The sequence below is a fragment of the Pagrus pagrus genome (genome assembly GCF_965226575.1).
Source record: "Pagrus pagrus genome assembly, chromosome: 17".
Classification (NCBI taxonomy): domain Eukaryota; kingdom Metazoa; phylum Chordata; class Actinopteri; order Spariformes; family Sparidae; genus Pagrus; species Pagrus pagrus.
The window spans coordinates 23,046,119-23,062,496 of record NC_140201.1 but is presented as its reverse complement, the minus strand read 5'-3'; the positions used below and the strand labels follow the sequence as shown (position 1 = coordinate 23,062,496).

The window sequence follows — 16,378 nt, the reverse complement described above, 5'->3', positions numbered from 1 at the left end:
AATTGAGAGCACAAGAAGCACTCACACGTACACAGAACTGTAAAACTGTGGACCGAACTTCAACAAGAGTGGGAATCGTTGTAGAACAGAAAAACTCACTTGCCTCATTTTGGGGAAACAGCAGAGAGGAGACGGTGAGAAAAAAGTAAGACAGGGAAGGAGAACAAAGAACATTTTGTGCTTCACAGAATACTTGAAAGGTTTTGGTGCATCATCTAAAATGAATCAATGCATTGTTTGCCCTTCACAGATTGTCCCTCAAACCAACCCACCTCATATTATATTACTTTTCATGGAGCTTAAGCCTGCAAAACAGTTTCCAGACGAATACAATTGACACCTGCTGCTTTACAAATTAGGTTGGATCTATGCTGACAAATTGGGAGGCATTAATATGGCTAGGTACAAAAGATGCTGTCAGAGTACCTGAGCCTTCTCATTACTGTCACACTAATTTGTATGGTACGGGAATTATTTCACTGTTTATTCAGAAATGAATGTTCGGTCACATCAAACTGTCGAAAGTGTGTCATTAATGAAGTGTTTGTCAGGAAAGAAGAACTGCAAACAAACTTGTTCGATGAAGGCAGATTTAAAATTAGAAAATCTCTAGTGTGTCTTGCTCCTACTTTTCTGTCGTACAACAAGGTGATGCAGACTCAGTTTTTAGAGGTTGCAGAGCAAGTTTTTACCCATCCTACCTTTCAACCTGCCTTCAATTGTTAGTCCTCCTCTTGACGGTTGACACTTGGAGATGACATCCTTTCTTTGCAGAACTGTTCGAAGTGTTAAGAGCTGTACCTTTTGTCCCGTCTTTTTGTGAAATGTGAAAGATTTTTTTTTTGCTCATCTGGACAGTGTGTTCCAGCTGTCAGGCTAACAATGTGCTTTCTTGTGTTTGTTTGGGCAGGGAGCTTGGTGAAAGGAAGAGTAAAAAGGAGTCAAATAATAGTTTTTCTGCTAGTTTGACCCCATGGGTTTTATTATCTAAGAGCCTTGACACATCAAGCTGACCTCAAGGAACCAGTCCTGACAAAAGACAACAGAACAAATGTTTTTCTCTCGGTTAAATGTCAAATTGAACACACCACAAACACTGCAGCCAAGGCCCAGCTGACCACTGACATGCATATAATTTCTGCACAAGGGGAAATAACTGGCAACCAGTCCGAATGTATGATTGTAAGCAAGAAGATAACAAAAACAAGCCAGCGTACCATTTTTTCGAACTGCAGTTTTGAATGTAGATTATAGGTGCTCTGGCTTTGTCAGCTCCGGAAAATGTTGTGTTCTAGTGTAAGAAGAGATTCAGTTCAGACAGAAATCAGCCCTGCGTTAAACAATGCAGGAGGCTGCGTCGGTGGGGTCGAACTAATGTAATTAGTATGTATAGTATTAGTAATGTAATTTGATCAAGGAAGTCCAGTTGGAGTAACCTGGCAAACTTTTTCACTGCGTCACTGCCTTCTTTTGCTGGAGCCCTCTGCATTGCCTCCTTCTCCTGTGTCAGGACCTTAGTTGTTGTACATGGATAGGCATTTAGAAAGCAAGGCATTATCTCACTTGACCTGTAGGTTATAGTGATTAGATGTTACTAAAGGTTCATTTATGCTCAATGTTAGATACTTTTACGGATACGGACAGAGCCCTCTCTCTGTACACGTTTATATAGAGGTGTTTTCTAAAAGCTTGTGGATACGGATCAGTTCAGTCAATTCAACAATCACTTAAGGTGACTTTAAAGATACAAATCAAAGTGAAAGGAACCACTGGAAAAATATGATAAATATATACACAACACTTATTTTCTTTAACTTTAATAAATAAAAAAATCTTCTGATGGTGACTTTCACTGATTATCCTTGCTGATTTTATTAATCATAATCAAATTCATATTTAATGGTCCGATTATTTCATCAATTATTAAATTCTTGGCAAAACAAAAAACTTTTTCTTTGAGTACACAGCCACTGTTACCGCTCTCTGTCCTGGAGTGGCCCCTAAACAGATGGCTGCCTTCAACACTCAGACATGGCAAACAAGAATAAAAATGGACAAATATGTCATCAATCATGAGCTTTGAGCCAGGTGGACAACTGAGCTATCATCCATTCATCTCTCGCTATTTTATTCCTTCTACACTTCCTCCTCTGGTTCCCTCCCTCCCTCCTTCGTCCATCCATCTCAAGCTCACTCTATTCACTCCTTATTCCCCCTTTCTCTCTCTCCATTCCTTCACCCCAACTGTACTTGTTTTAGTTCTTCCTTTCCTGACTTCACTTTTATCTACTGCTGGTTGCTTTCTGGCTCCCAGTTTGTATTGACACGGTTGTAGTTTGTACACATTGAAATACTTTTTTGACCAGTTTTCTAAGAATGTTTTTATTGTTGCTTAAAGACAAGAAATCCTTAGACTCTGGTGTAAATCTTAGAGAGCTGAATGAACCACTCCTTTTTTGAATTATGCAATAAGGATCTAGTCTATATTCCAGCATTTTTATAGGAGAGTTGTGAGCATTTTATTGAATGCACAAAGAGATGTAGAAACACATAGCTCTTGACATTAATCCAAAACGCCTGCAATCGTAAGACTTCATGAGGTACTCCCACGAAGGGTTATAGATCTGTATGAAGTCTTTGCCAGTAAATGTCCTTCTCTCATTGATGAACACTCCTGAAACTTGCAGAGCCAAAGAAAATTGTACGGCTGGGTGAGCAGTAATGTTCCCTCAAAAGGTATTGATGGTACAATAAAACTTACAATTTCACTTGAGGGCTGAGGCTGTTATTTCTGAGAGAGAGACGCCTAACTGGTCATTAATGTCCGGCTAATTCATATCACTCACATAGATGAAATCTCAAAAGTGGAGAACAACTCAGATTAAATATTAAATTGTGTTGTGTCATAATTGTTGCTGCCTGATTTCTGGATAATTGTTTCTATAGATTTCTTTATGTCCTCATTGCTTCTACTGCTGTTATGCACTCCTACATTTGCAGAGAAGAAAGAGGTGACCCAGAGTCTGGAGAACTACACCTCCAAGTGTCCAGGTGGAATGGAGGTCATCACCCTTCCTGATGGCCTGAAGCTCCCTCCGGTGCCCTTTACAAAGCTCCCCATTGTCCGGTAAGACAGGAGTGTGAGGGATTGTTACTTTCATTGTGTCACATATTGGCCCGATTTCTACTCTGGCAAGATATCATCCAAATTAAAGATCTGGAGTAATTATAACATTGACACAAAAAGTTTGGCCATTATTGCAAAAGATTGTGTAGAAATGTTAATTCAAAAACCCTTTTTCTACTTCAAATTGAAATGTGTTCTCTTTTAAAATTGCGAAACATCAAACAGTTGATGGAGTAAGTTTGAATGGAATTTGATATTGTGAACAAATCCCATTAAAAGACCAAAACCAACAATGTTAATCTGTCCCTATATTGCTACCCCAATGCTCTTGCCTCTTCATTTATAGGGCAAACCAGTCAGAGTACTGGCTCATGAATAATGACTTTATGTCGAAGAGTAATCTGGGTATTTTTAAACCTGGGCTTCATATTTACATGTTTTGGTTTGAAAATGATTTATACTTACCAAAAGTTTTGGAATCTGCCCATTACATTGCCTCAGCTGGCAGCTGGGACATGGCTGCAATGGCTGCAGCGTAAACCTCTGGTGCATCTCCAACTGCAGAAAACTATTCCTTCAAAGGTAGATTAATTAGTTAATAGTTAAAGATCCTTTTTTGTAACCAGAACTCAGGTCTTCCTGCGAGAGGTGAGTTGTTGCAGGAAGATGCCAGTGAAAAGAGTTGGAGAGAGGAGTTTGGAGTTTACCTAGAGACCCCATCAGCAAAAAGTTATTTCCAAAGTCATTGCTGACTATTTAGCTGATTTTGCTGATCTAGATGAGACAACAATTGTAACCGCCCACCTTGAGAGATTTCAGAGCGAGAGTGATATTTATGTTTCAGGTTACTAAAGGGGTCTTTTTATTTCTCAAAAACATCAATCTTTGTAGGAATCATTTCCAAGACACTTTGAATAAGAACCTCAGTGGCAAAAACAATCACTTTCAGTAACTGAAGATGGTAACTTTGATGGTCAGCGTTGCCCCAAAGGATTACGTTGCAGCAATTCCAGCTGTGTCGTGGCTGCCAACTGAGGCGATCTACTGCTCCTGTCCCAAAATGATTGATAAGTATGAAGCATCTACCCCTCTGTCTATCCGTCCACCCTTCCATCTGTCCATGCATCTATATATCCAAACATCTGTTCATCTATCCAGAGAATTGGGATGGCTTTGAGAAATGGATGAATATTGCTGGTTTTGGTCTTTTAATTGGATTTTTTTGACAACATAAAATTCCATTGAAATTCATTCCAATATTTGTTTGATTTATCACAATGGAGACAAAACAAAGCAGATTTAGTGTTCTAGTTACTCATACAGAGTATTATTAGATAACATCACACCAATGGGTAGTTGTGAGGGGCTTCTTCAAATGATTTTTTTTAATAAAATGCTTTAAAAAGCTCTTTTAGTCCACCTCAAAGCAAGACAGATCTACCTTGACCCCCGATGCGTCAACTATCAGTTATTTATACATTGATTCACAGACTTTAGAATTGTTCTTTAGTGAAAACCATTGTGCAAAAACATTTTTGTAAATTCTGAATAACAATAATAAAAATAATCATACTAAACTAAATAAACTCCAAAGTACAAGTTTACAAAGAGCTTAAGAAGGCAGGAGGATTATTCTATCAGCTTTCTTTAGAAGACAGAGCTTTTTGAGTGTGAAAATAATGAGATAAATATAGCCTCTTTTGCACATCCTGCTGTTAGTAAGCAACTGTGGAAGCAGAGGGGCTGGAGAGCCTGAAACAAAGCAAGAGAAAGCAGGCATCTCATGACACCTTCGATTCTTTGATAGTACAAGACATTAGAGCCGAAGCATTAAGACTTTTATGATACTGCAAAGTGTTTGACATATTAATGAGCTTTCCTACAGAACTGCGGGTGATGATGTGCAGGAGTCTTTATCTACTAGATTACATTGACAAGTTATCTGTGAATTAATGAATCAGCCCCTAACCCCGGAAAGCGGCGTGCACACTTCCTTCATGTGTCTGTAGCGGTGATTTCATTGTTTTGCTAACCTTTAACACTGAGTAGCATTATTCATCTTTTGCAGTAAACTGTAATAATAAACAAATATTAATCGCGGACACTTGAATTGTGCTGCATAAGCTGTTGTAACTCTGAAGCTCCACAAACTCACTTGATTTCTCAGCTTTTGTCACGCCTCTCTCACGTCATGGTTTTGCCTTTTCCTGTGATGCCCAACTAGATCAGTGAAGCTCCTCAATCTGCCTGTCAGTCTGCGCCCTCACAAAGTGAAAGGCCTGCTGGGACAGAATATGTCCACCGCCAGCCCCTTCATCTACTCACCAATCATCATGCACAACAGAGGAGAGGAGCGCTGTAAGAAGATAGGTAAGCTCAACATCAGTCATACAATTTTAGTTGACAAAAGATAATTACACAGTCTAACTATTCTATTTTATTTTACTTTTTTCTTTGGTCATATTACAAAGGAATAATGCTTAAACCAAATGTAAAGTGTTTTTTAAATGTTTTTATTTCCTTAGTCTCTCTTCCCCCACTCTTCTTGGCCCGTTCATGACCTTGGTTGCGCATCGTTGATTCTTTGATATAAAAAATGTCCAATACACATTGTGTCAAATGTCTTAGTGGTAAATCATGGGGTTGTCAGCACTGAACTATAATCATCCTGGCTGCAGTCAAAGATGCATGCCAGTTTTTTTTTTACGTGTCCTTTTTAAAAAAAAGAAGCTTCAGAGTCATCTTGAACAAACGTGTGGTCCATTAAGAAGTGTGTCAGGTTTGTCAGGTGTGAAATATTTCTGACCGCTTTCATCCAGACTGCATGCATGCATACATCCTGGTCACGCTCGCAGAAGGCAAAAGGGAGCCTAATGTGTCATGGTGGACAGTTAACTTAAATATAGTCAACAGTTCATTGTGTAGCTTGAGAGGAATTGCGCTCAACTGCACAAGGGCCTGTGTCCACAGCCAGCGTCAATGAGGAGCGAGCAACTGCAGTAGCATAGCTCTTCTGAGTGCGCCACCTTTCTTGTGCGACTGTTCTGAGTGTTTTGAGTTGAAAATCTCTCAGCTTTTCAGGAAGGCGCTGGTGACCTCACCATCGCTCTTTTTCTATTTCCTGGCCTAGGCGATAATATTCACTGTGTTTTTGTCTACTATGGATCATGTCACGCACCCACATCCTCCTTGCTCTGATGTCCCTCTGTCAAATAAAAAACAAACAGATAGTAAACCGCAAAGGGGCAGTGTTGATCATAAAGTGGCTGTTTTTCATATCAGATATTGTTGTCATAGAGACAAGATGCACGTGCAGCATTCTATCCCTCAGCGCGCAAACGCTTCATCCCTGCGCTCCCTAAGCGCACAGCCAGTGCTTTTCTGCTGGAAAAAATGTGATGTGGACATGGGCCCCAAGACTCTAGTATTACAGATTAGAAAGAGGTGAACTTGCCAGACCTCTTTACTTCTCACCTCTGGTTGAGGCCAGAGGCTTCAGGCCACACTAGCTGCTACTAGCATAACACATCCAAATCTCTGACAACTGCAGTGGTAGAGTTGCATTTTGAGTAATCTAAGCACCCATCAGGTTTGACAAGGAATCAATTTTACAACCAGAAACCAACCATCTACATCCGTAGATCTTTTCTTTACTTTAATTATTATACATGCCGCCTATGAAACCCATTCAGAATTGGGGGTAATGCCTTCTATATCAGTTTCTGTAATTTTATCGTACCCGGATTTGTCCACAGACAAACAAGTCATCGGTATACAAAGTAAATATAAACACATTGGATTAATCACTTTTTGCTCCACTCTAATGTGATATTAATGATTTTTATTCAATTGTAACCTCTTGCCTGCATTCCTGTCATGGCCTGCTTGTAAACAAAATCATTTAATTTTAACTGGTCCCATTTTCTAATTGATGACTCCCTCTCATAAATGCCTGATCCACCTGATGGACCATTTTCATGGCAGACATATTGACTTGTCGAAGAAGGAAAAGCACGGGGAATTTATAATATTAATGATTGCATTTCATTTAGGTGAGCTAGGGCCAGAGCTCTAGTATTGTGCATGCTCGCTCACTGGCAAAGCTGTCAGGGACACTTACTAGAGGTGCCCTCGTTAACATTATTGGTCACACCTGTGCTTCTCCTGCTTTGTCAAAATGTGTGCTGTGAAAAGGGTCCACTAACACACAGTTCATTTATAACTCGGTATGTAAGCAGCAGTAACAGGCTGAAAGCTAAGCTGGAGGGAACTGCTGCTCTCCTGACTGGAAATCTGGTGTATTAAAAACCTGTTTGCGTTGTAGAGTGAATCCAGTCCAGCTTTCTATCACAACTTTACCTACTTCCAAGGTGAACAGAGAACGAAAAAAGTCTGAAAAGGACAAAACTCTAGCAATGTCCAGTACTGTAATGACCATCTTTATTGTCCCTGATGTAGGCAATAAGCCGAAACGCTGTCATTTGAGTACAGTAGCTGTGAGAAAGTAAGCGCAGCTGTCCATTAGCTGGTGTGTATCTGAGATTGCATTGGTCTTGAAGTTGAAGACATCAACAGCTACATGCTGCCAGTGCTCAGTCAGGGACATCATGCGGGCCCCCTTCATCTCTTTGCCCTTTGAAGTAGAAGTTTGCATCTTTTGTGTCAGAGTATATTTTTTTCATCCAAGTGAAGTTGTGAAATCCACACCCAGTCTGACTCATCGAGCTACTAATGTAGAAGTCATTGATTTTATTACAGAGTACAACTACATACGAAGATTTCAAAAGAAAAATAAATCAGAAGCTTATAGTTGAGCGTGTACTACTTTACATTAACAGCCCAAATCCAGTGTTAATCTTCTGCTACAGCAAAAAATACAAAACTCAGATTATTTTAATTCAGTGATACTGAGTCATGGTTGTCTATTTTGTTGTTATATTGACCAGTAGAAGAAGCAAATTTACCATTATATTCTGTATTATAAGAATAGTTATCTGAGGCAGGATTTACAGGAGAAGACATTTAATATTGGCATTAATTTGAGAGTTTGGACTTTCCCCCCCTAATTTACCCTGTTTCCTGGTTAAAACTCATCCATCTTTATCTGTTGTCCTTTAATCCACTAATTGTATTTCATCATTGTACCAACATAATCATGCTATACTCACTAATAATTCACTAATAATTTCCAGTCATTTCTAATTTGCTGGTGTTTGATTCTACTGCACCTTTACTTTTTCCTGGTAGGCCTTATTTCGAGAAAATCAACTGAATATCGGCATTAAAAGCTTGAATATTTCTATGTCTTTTCTGTTCTGCCTCACATGGACAAATGCCGTAGTATTAATTAATCACGTATTATACAGAGATGCAGACGGTGAGTAAACCACAAGTGATTTTTAATAAACAGGCCAAAATCTGTACCCTGGAGCTGTTCTGTTCTTTGATCAGGATTTAGATGTTAGAAGTCTGATATTCCTCTGGTGCAGTTTGGTGTTGCGAGACTTTGGAGATTAATTCAAACATGCCTTTCCTTCTTAGTCCGTCTACCTCGGGGGAGCTAGCTGCTGGCTAATGAAGTTAAGATTCCCTCTTAACTCCTTCAAGGCATCTCCCAGCACGCTAGAACTGTAGACATCAAGTCTTTGAAGGACGGGTTAACTGTAACTGTAAACGTGTTTTCATCACCCAATGGCCACATGTGGGCATGTCCTCCCATTCAGAACTCAGTATTATTTCTTGTTTCACAGACAGAAACAAGGGCTGCGACATGCTGTATGATATCAGCTGCAATCTCATTTGCACTTTTTTATGTCTCGTGGTTTTACAGTTCGGAACGTCCAACCTTATAAAGACATTTCTTGACTCTTGTCTAGCATGTACTTGTCATCAATGAAATGTGCACTAGAGATATTCTTAAGCAGTTCATTATGCTCGGATATGTTCCACAGCTGTAAACTTTTACAACTTCAGCGTAAACCATCACATCGCACTCATTCATTATACTGTCAGCGAACCAAATCTTTAGCGTTCTGTGCTCGGCTCTGGCAGTTGAAGTGTGTGGACACTGAGAAATATATGTGTGTCTGTGTGTGTTTTCTTGCTCTTTAAGTCCCATGCAGTAAATCAGGTTGATGTTCAGCCATAAAAGAAGGGGACCTATAATGGGAGATTGTTTTCTCTATAATTGCTCAGAGATTCAGTGTTAAGAACAGTGTGATCTACAGCTATCCATTCACCACTACAGTGGTATACAAGGGACATGAATGTTACCATATAGTCCTCATAAGGGATGCAGGGTCACAGTGAGACCTGTAAGTGTTTAGACGGTAAAACATTTCTTGTTGTTTTGCACACCAGGTCATTGGGTTAGGGCTATCCTCACTATTAAGGATACTTGAGGGTGTTGAGTTAGCAGCTAGGAAAACGTGCCCTTTGTGTACATTGCCCCCCAATTTTAGAATAATATAGTGGGACAGCAATCCTTAACATGCAGTTTTGGGGCCAAACAGTGGTATGATCTTGATTGGCCATGTTTTCAGTCCAACAGACCGTGTTATATTCGCTGAAAACCAGACTGAAGGCAAAAGGATGAATCACTGTTAATCAAATAAATCAATGTAGTGCCTTAAGTTAAACAACACAGTAGTACATTTGGTCTGAATGCTGGCTTTGACTGAATTTAGTGATGTAAGATAAATATGGGACTGGTTGCATGTGTGCATCCCTACTTTAAAAAAAAAAAAAAAATTATTAAGTTTTTCATTCACAACAAAGAACAAAACAGTTCTGTGGCAGTACACTCTTTTAATACTGTGCCTGGACTGGACCAAAAAGAGCAAAATATTCTTCCCTGCTGCAAAAGTCAATACAGTAGATTGATTACCTCTTGAGTTTGATATTTATAATATGACCAGCTGGACAAACTGGACTCCACACAACCAGACCAGCTTTTGTAACTTGACACATGGCAAGAAACTGTGAATGTAAATGCCTTTCTCAGAAAGTGAACAAGAAAGTGGGGACCATTAGCATCCATTTTGGTTTTTAAGAGCAGGTATTCTATGTGTGCGAAGTAGATTTGGTTCGATTACAGATAGATATTTCTAAAGCATTAATCCATACGTCGTGTCAGTCCAGGTCGTCAATAGAGATTCACATGTCTCTCCCCCTGGCTTGTTTAGTAGCTTGTGACATTTGAGATGATGAAATGAGTTGGAATTTAAGGCTCTGCAAAATACACAAATGTGTTTCCTTCTACATGTGAGGTGGCGTTATTGGTTTTTAACGTGGTATCTTTAGTGATGAAGCGTCTAATTTGTAAATATATATATATTTTTTTTAAAAGACACATTTCTGTAAGCCATATTCCTGCTGTAGTGAAGTCTGGCCAGCCAATAGATCTTCACTAAATGTCCTCCAGAAATGTGTCTCCATCTGAGGCGCTAATGACTGGTAATTTCAAATGCGCTCAAAAGCTTGGCTTTAGTTATGTTTGAATGCATTCCCTCCTGCTCTGGGGTTGCATCATTACACATGGATGAATTTTGCTCCAATGCCCAGGCGTAGTATGCATGTATTATTCAGTATGAAAGATTAATGTTGCTGATAGGTTTACAGAATTTTTCTCTGTAGGATGCAGAAACACCAGTAAACGTCTTTGGTTCTGTTTGAGGTCAGTAAAACATCAGTTTCACAGCACATGAGAGACAGATTGACAAAATAATTTGCTGTTTAAAAAACCAAACACAGGCAATGTTTAACTAACCACGCAGCCATGGATTGACTCAAACATGCCTTATTGCTTTATACGATGAGGTTGTAAAGAGCTGCAGCCTTTGGAGATCTGCGCAGAATCTCAATGGCCACCTAAGGAGTTAGCACTGAAGCAACACAAATAAGATGGCAGCAATCCACTTTGTTTTTCTACTTTCCATTTTCTGAGGTGTATTTCACACTTAATTGGCTGGCTATGAGAGCATGCCTTTGAGCCAGACCTGGGGTTATGTGGGGCTTTCCAGGCATTCATAACATAGATATCTTTCTTTTGACTGACTTAATTTCCCAAGGTGCATGGCTAGAGTTTGCCTTCTATAAATCCCTTTTCCTGCAAGGGTCTGAGCGCAGATTTTCAGCCCCTCTTTTGCAAGTCTATTTAGAGCAATGGACTCTCCAAATGGACTGGAATATGTTGTATTTAAAATGTAGATGGGTATGGCTACAGTGGGACTAAAGCTTTCAATCTAACAAACCCTTTCAACATCTTATTCAGGAATGATGGATACTGCAGTGCGGAGCTGTGATCTCTTCATATTTTTTTTTCTTAAAGTAAGACTAAGCTGTTTCAAAACATTTTTTATAAAAGTTATTCTCTCAGGAAATCAATTACTCCATCTTTTCTCTGAATACTTCTGAAATATCTGAACCTTAGAAAAGAATCTGAGCAGAGCACCCATGATGCAATGTAAACCTGCCTTTTACAGCCTGTTTAATTAAGTTGTGACATAGTTTGATCCCTTTATCCCTGCTGTTACACAAAAGCTCAATAGACTCTTTTCACTCTGTTAACTAACAATGGACCGCTGTAAAGGTCCTGATGTTGGGCTGCACGATATGGTCACATTGCGATTATTTTTTTGACATATATTTAAATATGATTCAGGATTTGTGTGAATGATTGTTTTTGCATCACAATTTTCATTTTCACTCACCAAATAGGCCAGGACATCTCTGCAGCACTATAGTACTTAATAATTACGCTGTTTTCTTGCACATTTTACCTTTAACAAAACATTACAGCTTCTGTGCTTCTTACATTTACCATAATAATTGATTTTATTGTGCAGCTCTATATCATGCCAGTAACAGCTTTAGCATCTGTTCAAATTAATATGATTTTTTTTCACGATGTATTAAATGTATACGCACTACATTGCCCAAAGTATGCACATATGTGTACACCTGCATATTATAACCTTATGAGATTACTGAACTTTTTTTATTTTCTAAACCTTGGCCACTGATATGCTGCTGTAATGGTCTCCACACTTCTGAGAAGACTTTCCAGAAACACAGCCTGATTCATTTGAACGAAGCTCATGCATCTTTTACTCTAACTGGACTTGTGGGTCACATTTCAAGTGAAGTCAAATCAAATTTTATTAATATAGCCCAAAAATTTGTCTCAGGGAGTCTTACAATCTGTACTGCATATGACACCCTCTGTCCTTAGACCCTTGGTTCGGGTAAGGAAAAACTCTAGTCCCAGATTGCAATTTTTTCACCAAAGGGCTACTATTTGATCTGAGTGCCCAAAAGTGGATTTTGGATGATAAAGCCTTGAGGTATTAAATGTACAGAATAAAAAAATATATAAAAACAAGAAATAGACCAGCACATAACCCTTCACAGTTGTTTTTCTTCCTTTTCCTTATGGAAAAAGGAATGGAAACATGTTCATTACTGGGCTTTAGTGGTTCAGGTAGGAAGATTTTGTTTCCAGTTCGACATTTGGGAAACATGCTTAATTACTTTCTTGATGAGAGTTAGATGAGAAGATAGACACCACTGTAGTCTCATGTTAGTATGCTAGATATAAAGCAAGAGTCAACAGGTGATGGTGTGGTTCTACAGAAGGCTCTACAGCTTTACCCCCCGCAACATCATCTGTACCCATATACCTGCTTCTTTCCTCAGGCTGTGAGACTCCTGAATTCATCCTCAACACTCCACCATAAAATAGGCGTTTGATAGTTGATAGTTTGTAGGACTAGAACTTCCAATTTATTGTAAACCCTATGTTGTATATTGTAAAAACATCGAACCTTGAAACTAGGTCCCTGTGAAACTAGACATTGTCAATTTTGTGTGTGTGGGCAGTGTTTTTATAAACTTTGGATAGAGCCAGGTTAGCTGTTCTCCCCTTCTAGTCTTTACGCTCAGCTAAGGTAACCTGCTGCTGGCTGTAGCTTCATACTGGATGCACACATATGAGGTTGGTAATATTGTTCTAACTCCCATCAAGAAAGCAAAATGTCAGCGTAGTCCTTTAAAGAAGCCTGATGCAGTTTAACTGAAGTGAAACACAAACTAGATGAGCTTTCAGGCAATCTGTGATTATTCATTTTGGTTTTACAGGAATTAAAAATTAATCAGGGGACTGTTGTATATTCTATTAGACTTTGTTTTTATTTACATAATCTATCACTGAGTGTTGCCTTTGATCTTTAATACCAATGGGGTCTAATGGTGTATTTTTCTCAGCTCATTAGTTACAAATGGGTTGTAATACCACTGATATCTTATTCTAATGTATTCATGTCCTCTTTTTCTTTTCCCAGACTTCCAGTGGGTTCAGGGAGATGTTTGTGAAGTGCAGCTCATGGTCTACAACCCGATGCCTTACGAACTTCGTGTGGAAAACATGGTCAGTGAAATGTATTACACCAAAACTTCAACATGCTTTGAAGGCGCATTGAGTGATTTAAATACTTGATAAATCCTATTTAATATCTAACAACAGCTTTGTGAAAGCAGGAGGTTGCTGATGTGCTTTTCTCACACTAGAAAATCCAAACAGTCCTCCCGCATCCACCTATCAATTGCAACGGGGCAAGTGGAATTGCTTTGTCATCATCCTTGATAGCCTAATTTATGGCCACTAAAAGCTTTTTTGACAGTTTAATACCGTAATGATTGTATGAGATGATGAGAACAAACTCCTCTCACTCCTGACAGTAAGAAAACATCACTAGGGAGAGACACACCCCCTGTAGTGCCATTACTTTTATTGTTTCACATACCATCCTGTCAGACCAGATAGGTTCCATATTGAGGTAAGCAGAAGACCATTTGAGCTCCTATTCTGCGCAAAATAAAGTTTGAAAAGGGCCGTCAGACATCAGGGAGTCCAGTCTAATTGTATTGTCTAATAGCTGCCAGTTGACTGCAGCTTTTTCAGTTCCAAACAATTCCTAATTGAAGGACCTCTGACGGTAGTGCAAACCTACACCTCTGCAACATCCATTTCTAACTTCTCTACTCTGCTCACCATTATCATTCCTTTTCAAACACACACAAATGCACACTAGTTGAGCCACTTTTTCAGGTTCAAGGGTGCAAAAAATACCAAATAAATTGCTGTTGTTCCTGCTCACTGCTGTGTCTGTTTATGAATGCAATGATTTGAGACAACCTTGAAATGCAAAGCAATCATCAGGCTCAATAACAGACCAGCAGGGATAGGCCTACCTTCAGCTGCTACATAGCAGCGGCACACACAGCATTGCATGCAATGTACTACCTGTCAAAAGCGATGTTGCCTGTAATTATTTGGAAAGTCGAGAACAAATTGCCATGAAAGTTTCACGGCAGAGTGTGAACGGAGACAGTGGCCTCTTAATTGTGGTGGCTGTCTCAGAGCTGATGCCAAATCCACTTGGACAGGTCTTGCTGGTTTATTTAGCCACCCTGCATCGTCTGATAACAGCACATGCTGTTATAGACACAGGAAATGCAGGCGACCTCCAGTTTGGAGCATCTGGAAAGGGTTTAAACTGGAGGTGGAATCTCCAGCCAGTTGTCTCCGAGTGTGTGTTTGTGTGTGATCTAGTAAGATTTCTCTCCACTGAGAGAAATCTTACTAGATCACAGCGTGGCTGTGGTAGAGAAAAGTGTTTCATCCCTCTAGACATGCAGAGACTAGTTGACTTTCATCGTTGAAAATAATTATTCAGAACTTCAGGAAAATTCAAAAAGTAGTTGATACTCACTTAATCGTTTAAACCATTTGTCTCACCATCCAAGCATTTGCCTTTTCCAGCTTCTCAAATCTGAGGATTTGTTGTTTAATGCTTTTGTAACTTTAATAACTTTTGGTTTGGGACACTGGACCAATGCAAAGATGTTACCTTGGACATTTTCCACAACCGAGTCTCCCATCCCGCCATCATTCCTTAAGTTTCACACGTATGTTTAAAGTATTCTAAAAATATAGATTTATCAAACATAAATGGCAAGTTGAACAGTACAAACGTAGATAACCATAAACACATACATCATTGAATCGTATTGTCATCCTGAGAGCAAAGAAGGGTAACCCAAATGCAAGAGGCAGCAGGCAGGTAGAGCAGATGCAGAACTGTTTTTCCAAAATAAACCAGGGGAACAGGTTAACTGAACAGCAGGAAGAGGCAAACACGACAGACGACTCGACAAAGATTGAACTAATGACTGGACTTGAATATAAACTAGACTAACGAGAGGATGAGGTGCAGGTGGAGAGAGGCTGAGAAACACAGGTGAGGAGAATGAGTAGAGGAATGGAGAGTAGGGAAGGAGCTGATAAGCTGGTAAAACCACTGGGCAGGTCTAATGAGGCTGATGCAAGACAGGTGTAGTGGGAAAATGAGGCTGGGGAGGGGCACAGGAACACAAGAACACAGGAGAGAAGCAACACTGGGGCTGCAGTTGAAAAGTGCTTTCCTAACCACTTTACCCCAATGCAATACGTCATGAGGTCAAGGAAAGGAGACAGGAGAATTCAAAAGGACTTAGGAAAAGACAGCTGCTGTGCTGAGAGAATCCAACTGCACTTACACTAGGCTACGTAATTAAGCAATGTGCGGGCGGATGTTGTTGCGAAACTACAATTTGAAGAGGGACTTCTAAACATGCATCTTTGAAAATTCATACGTTCTTATTGTGCTGTTAATCAGGCGAAATATACTGCTTCATTTAGGCTGCTGAGGAGACTGCAGCAACACCTAAAACAACGAATTATAAAACCATCTACTGATTTAAAAACAGTGTGATGCAGACTCACAGAAAAAAAAGAGACAGCTGTGGACGAGTGGATGGAGTGTAATGGCAATAAAGTTGACATGATATAAAAACTTTGATCATGAAGACTAATTTCAAAAGTGAAACTACAGTTCAGTGAACTGTGTGGAAATACAGCAGACCATTAACTGGCAACAAACAGATTGAGCTGCGTTATATACACTCGTCTCCACGATTCAACATCTGTGTCCTTACTGCGCTGCAGAATTATAAACTCTGCGATGAACTGTCGAGGGTCACATCTTTAGTCCCACAGCGTCCAGGCGCCGTCTCTCCCTCTTCATCTCATTGGAAATTGCTGTGGCATACAGTTTAGCTGTCTGCTGTCGTGTATGTCCTCAAATTACAGTAGAATGATTGTGTAAAAATATTTGTCAAAATCATACAAGATGGGCACAACATGTCATGCAG

The 16,378-nt window shown here is 39.6% G+C and overlaps 1 protein-coding gene across 2 annotated transcripts in view; it reads left to right on the top strand.

The window, feature by feature from the left end:
- trappc9 (trafficking protein particle complex subunit 9) overlaps positions 1-16,378 on the top strand; it is a 209,979-nt gene that overhangs the window by 28,226 nt on the left and 165,375 nt on the right. For both annotated transcript variants that reach the window (XM_084379821.1, XM_084379820.1), the window contains 3 exons: positions 3,001-3,127; positions 5,352-5,497; positions 13,468-13,553. In XM_084379821.1, coding sequence (XP_084235947.1) covers positions 3,001-3,127; positions 5,352-5,497; positions 13,468-13,553 — 359 coding nt within the window. The remainder of the gene's footprint in view (positions 1-3,000; positions 3,128-5,351; positions 5,498-13,467; positions 13,554-16,378) is intronic.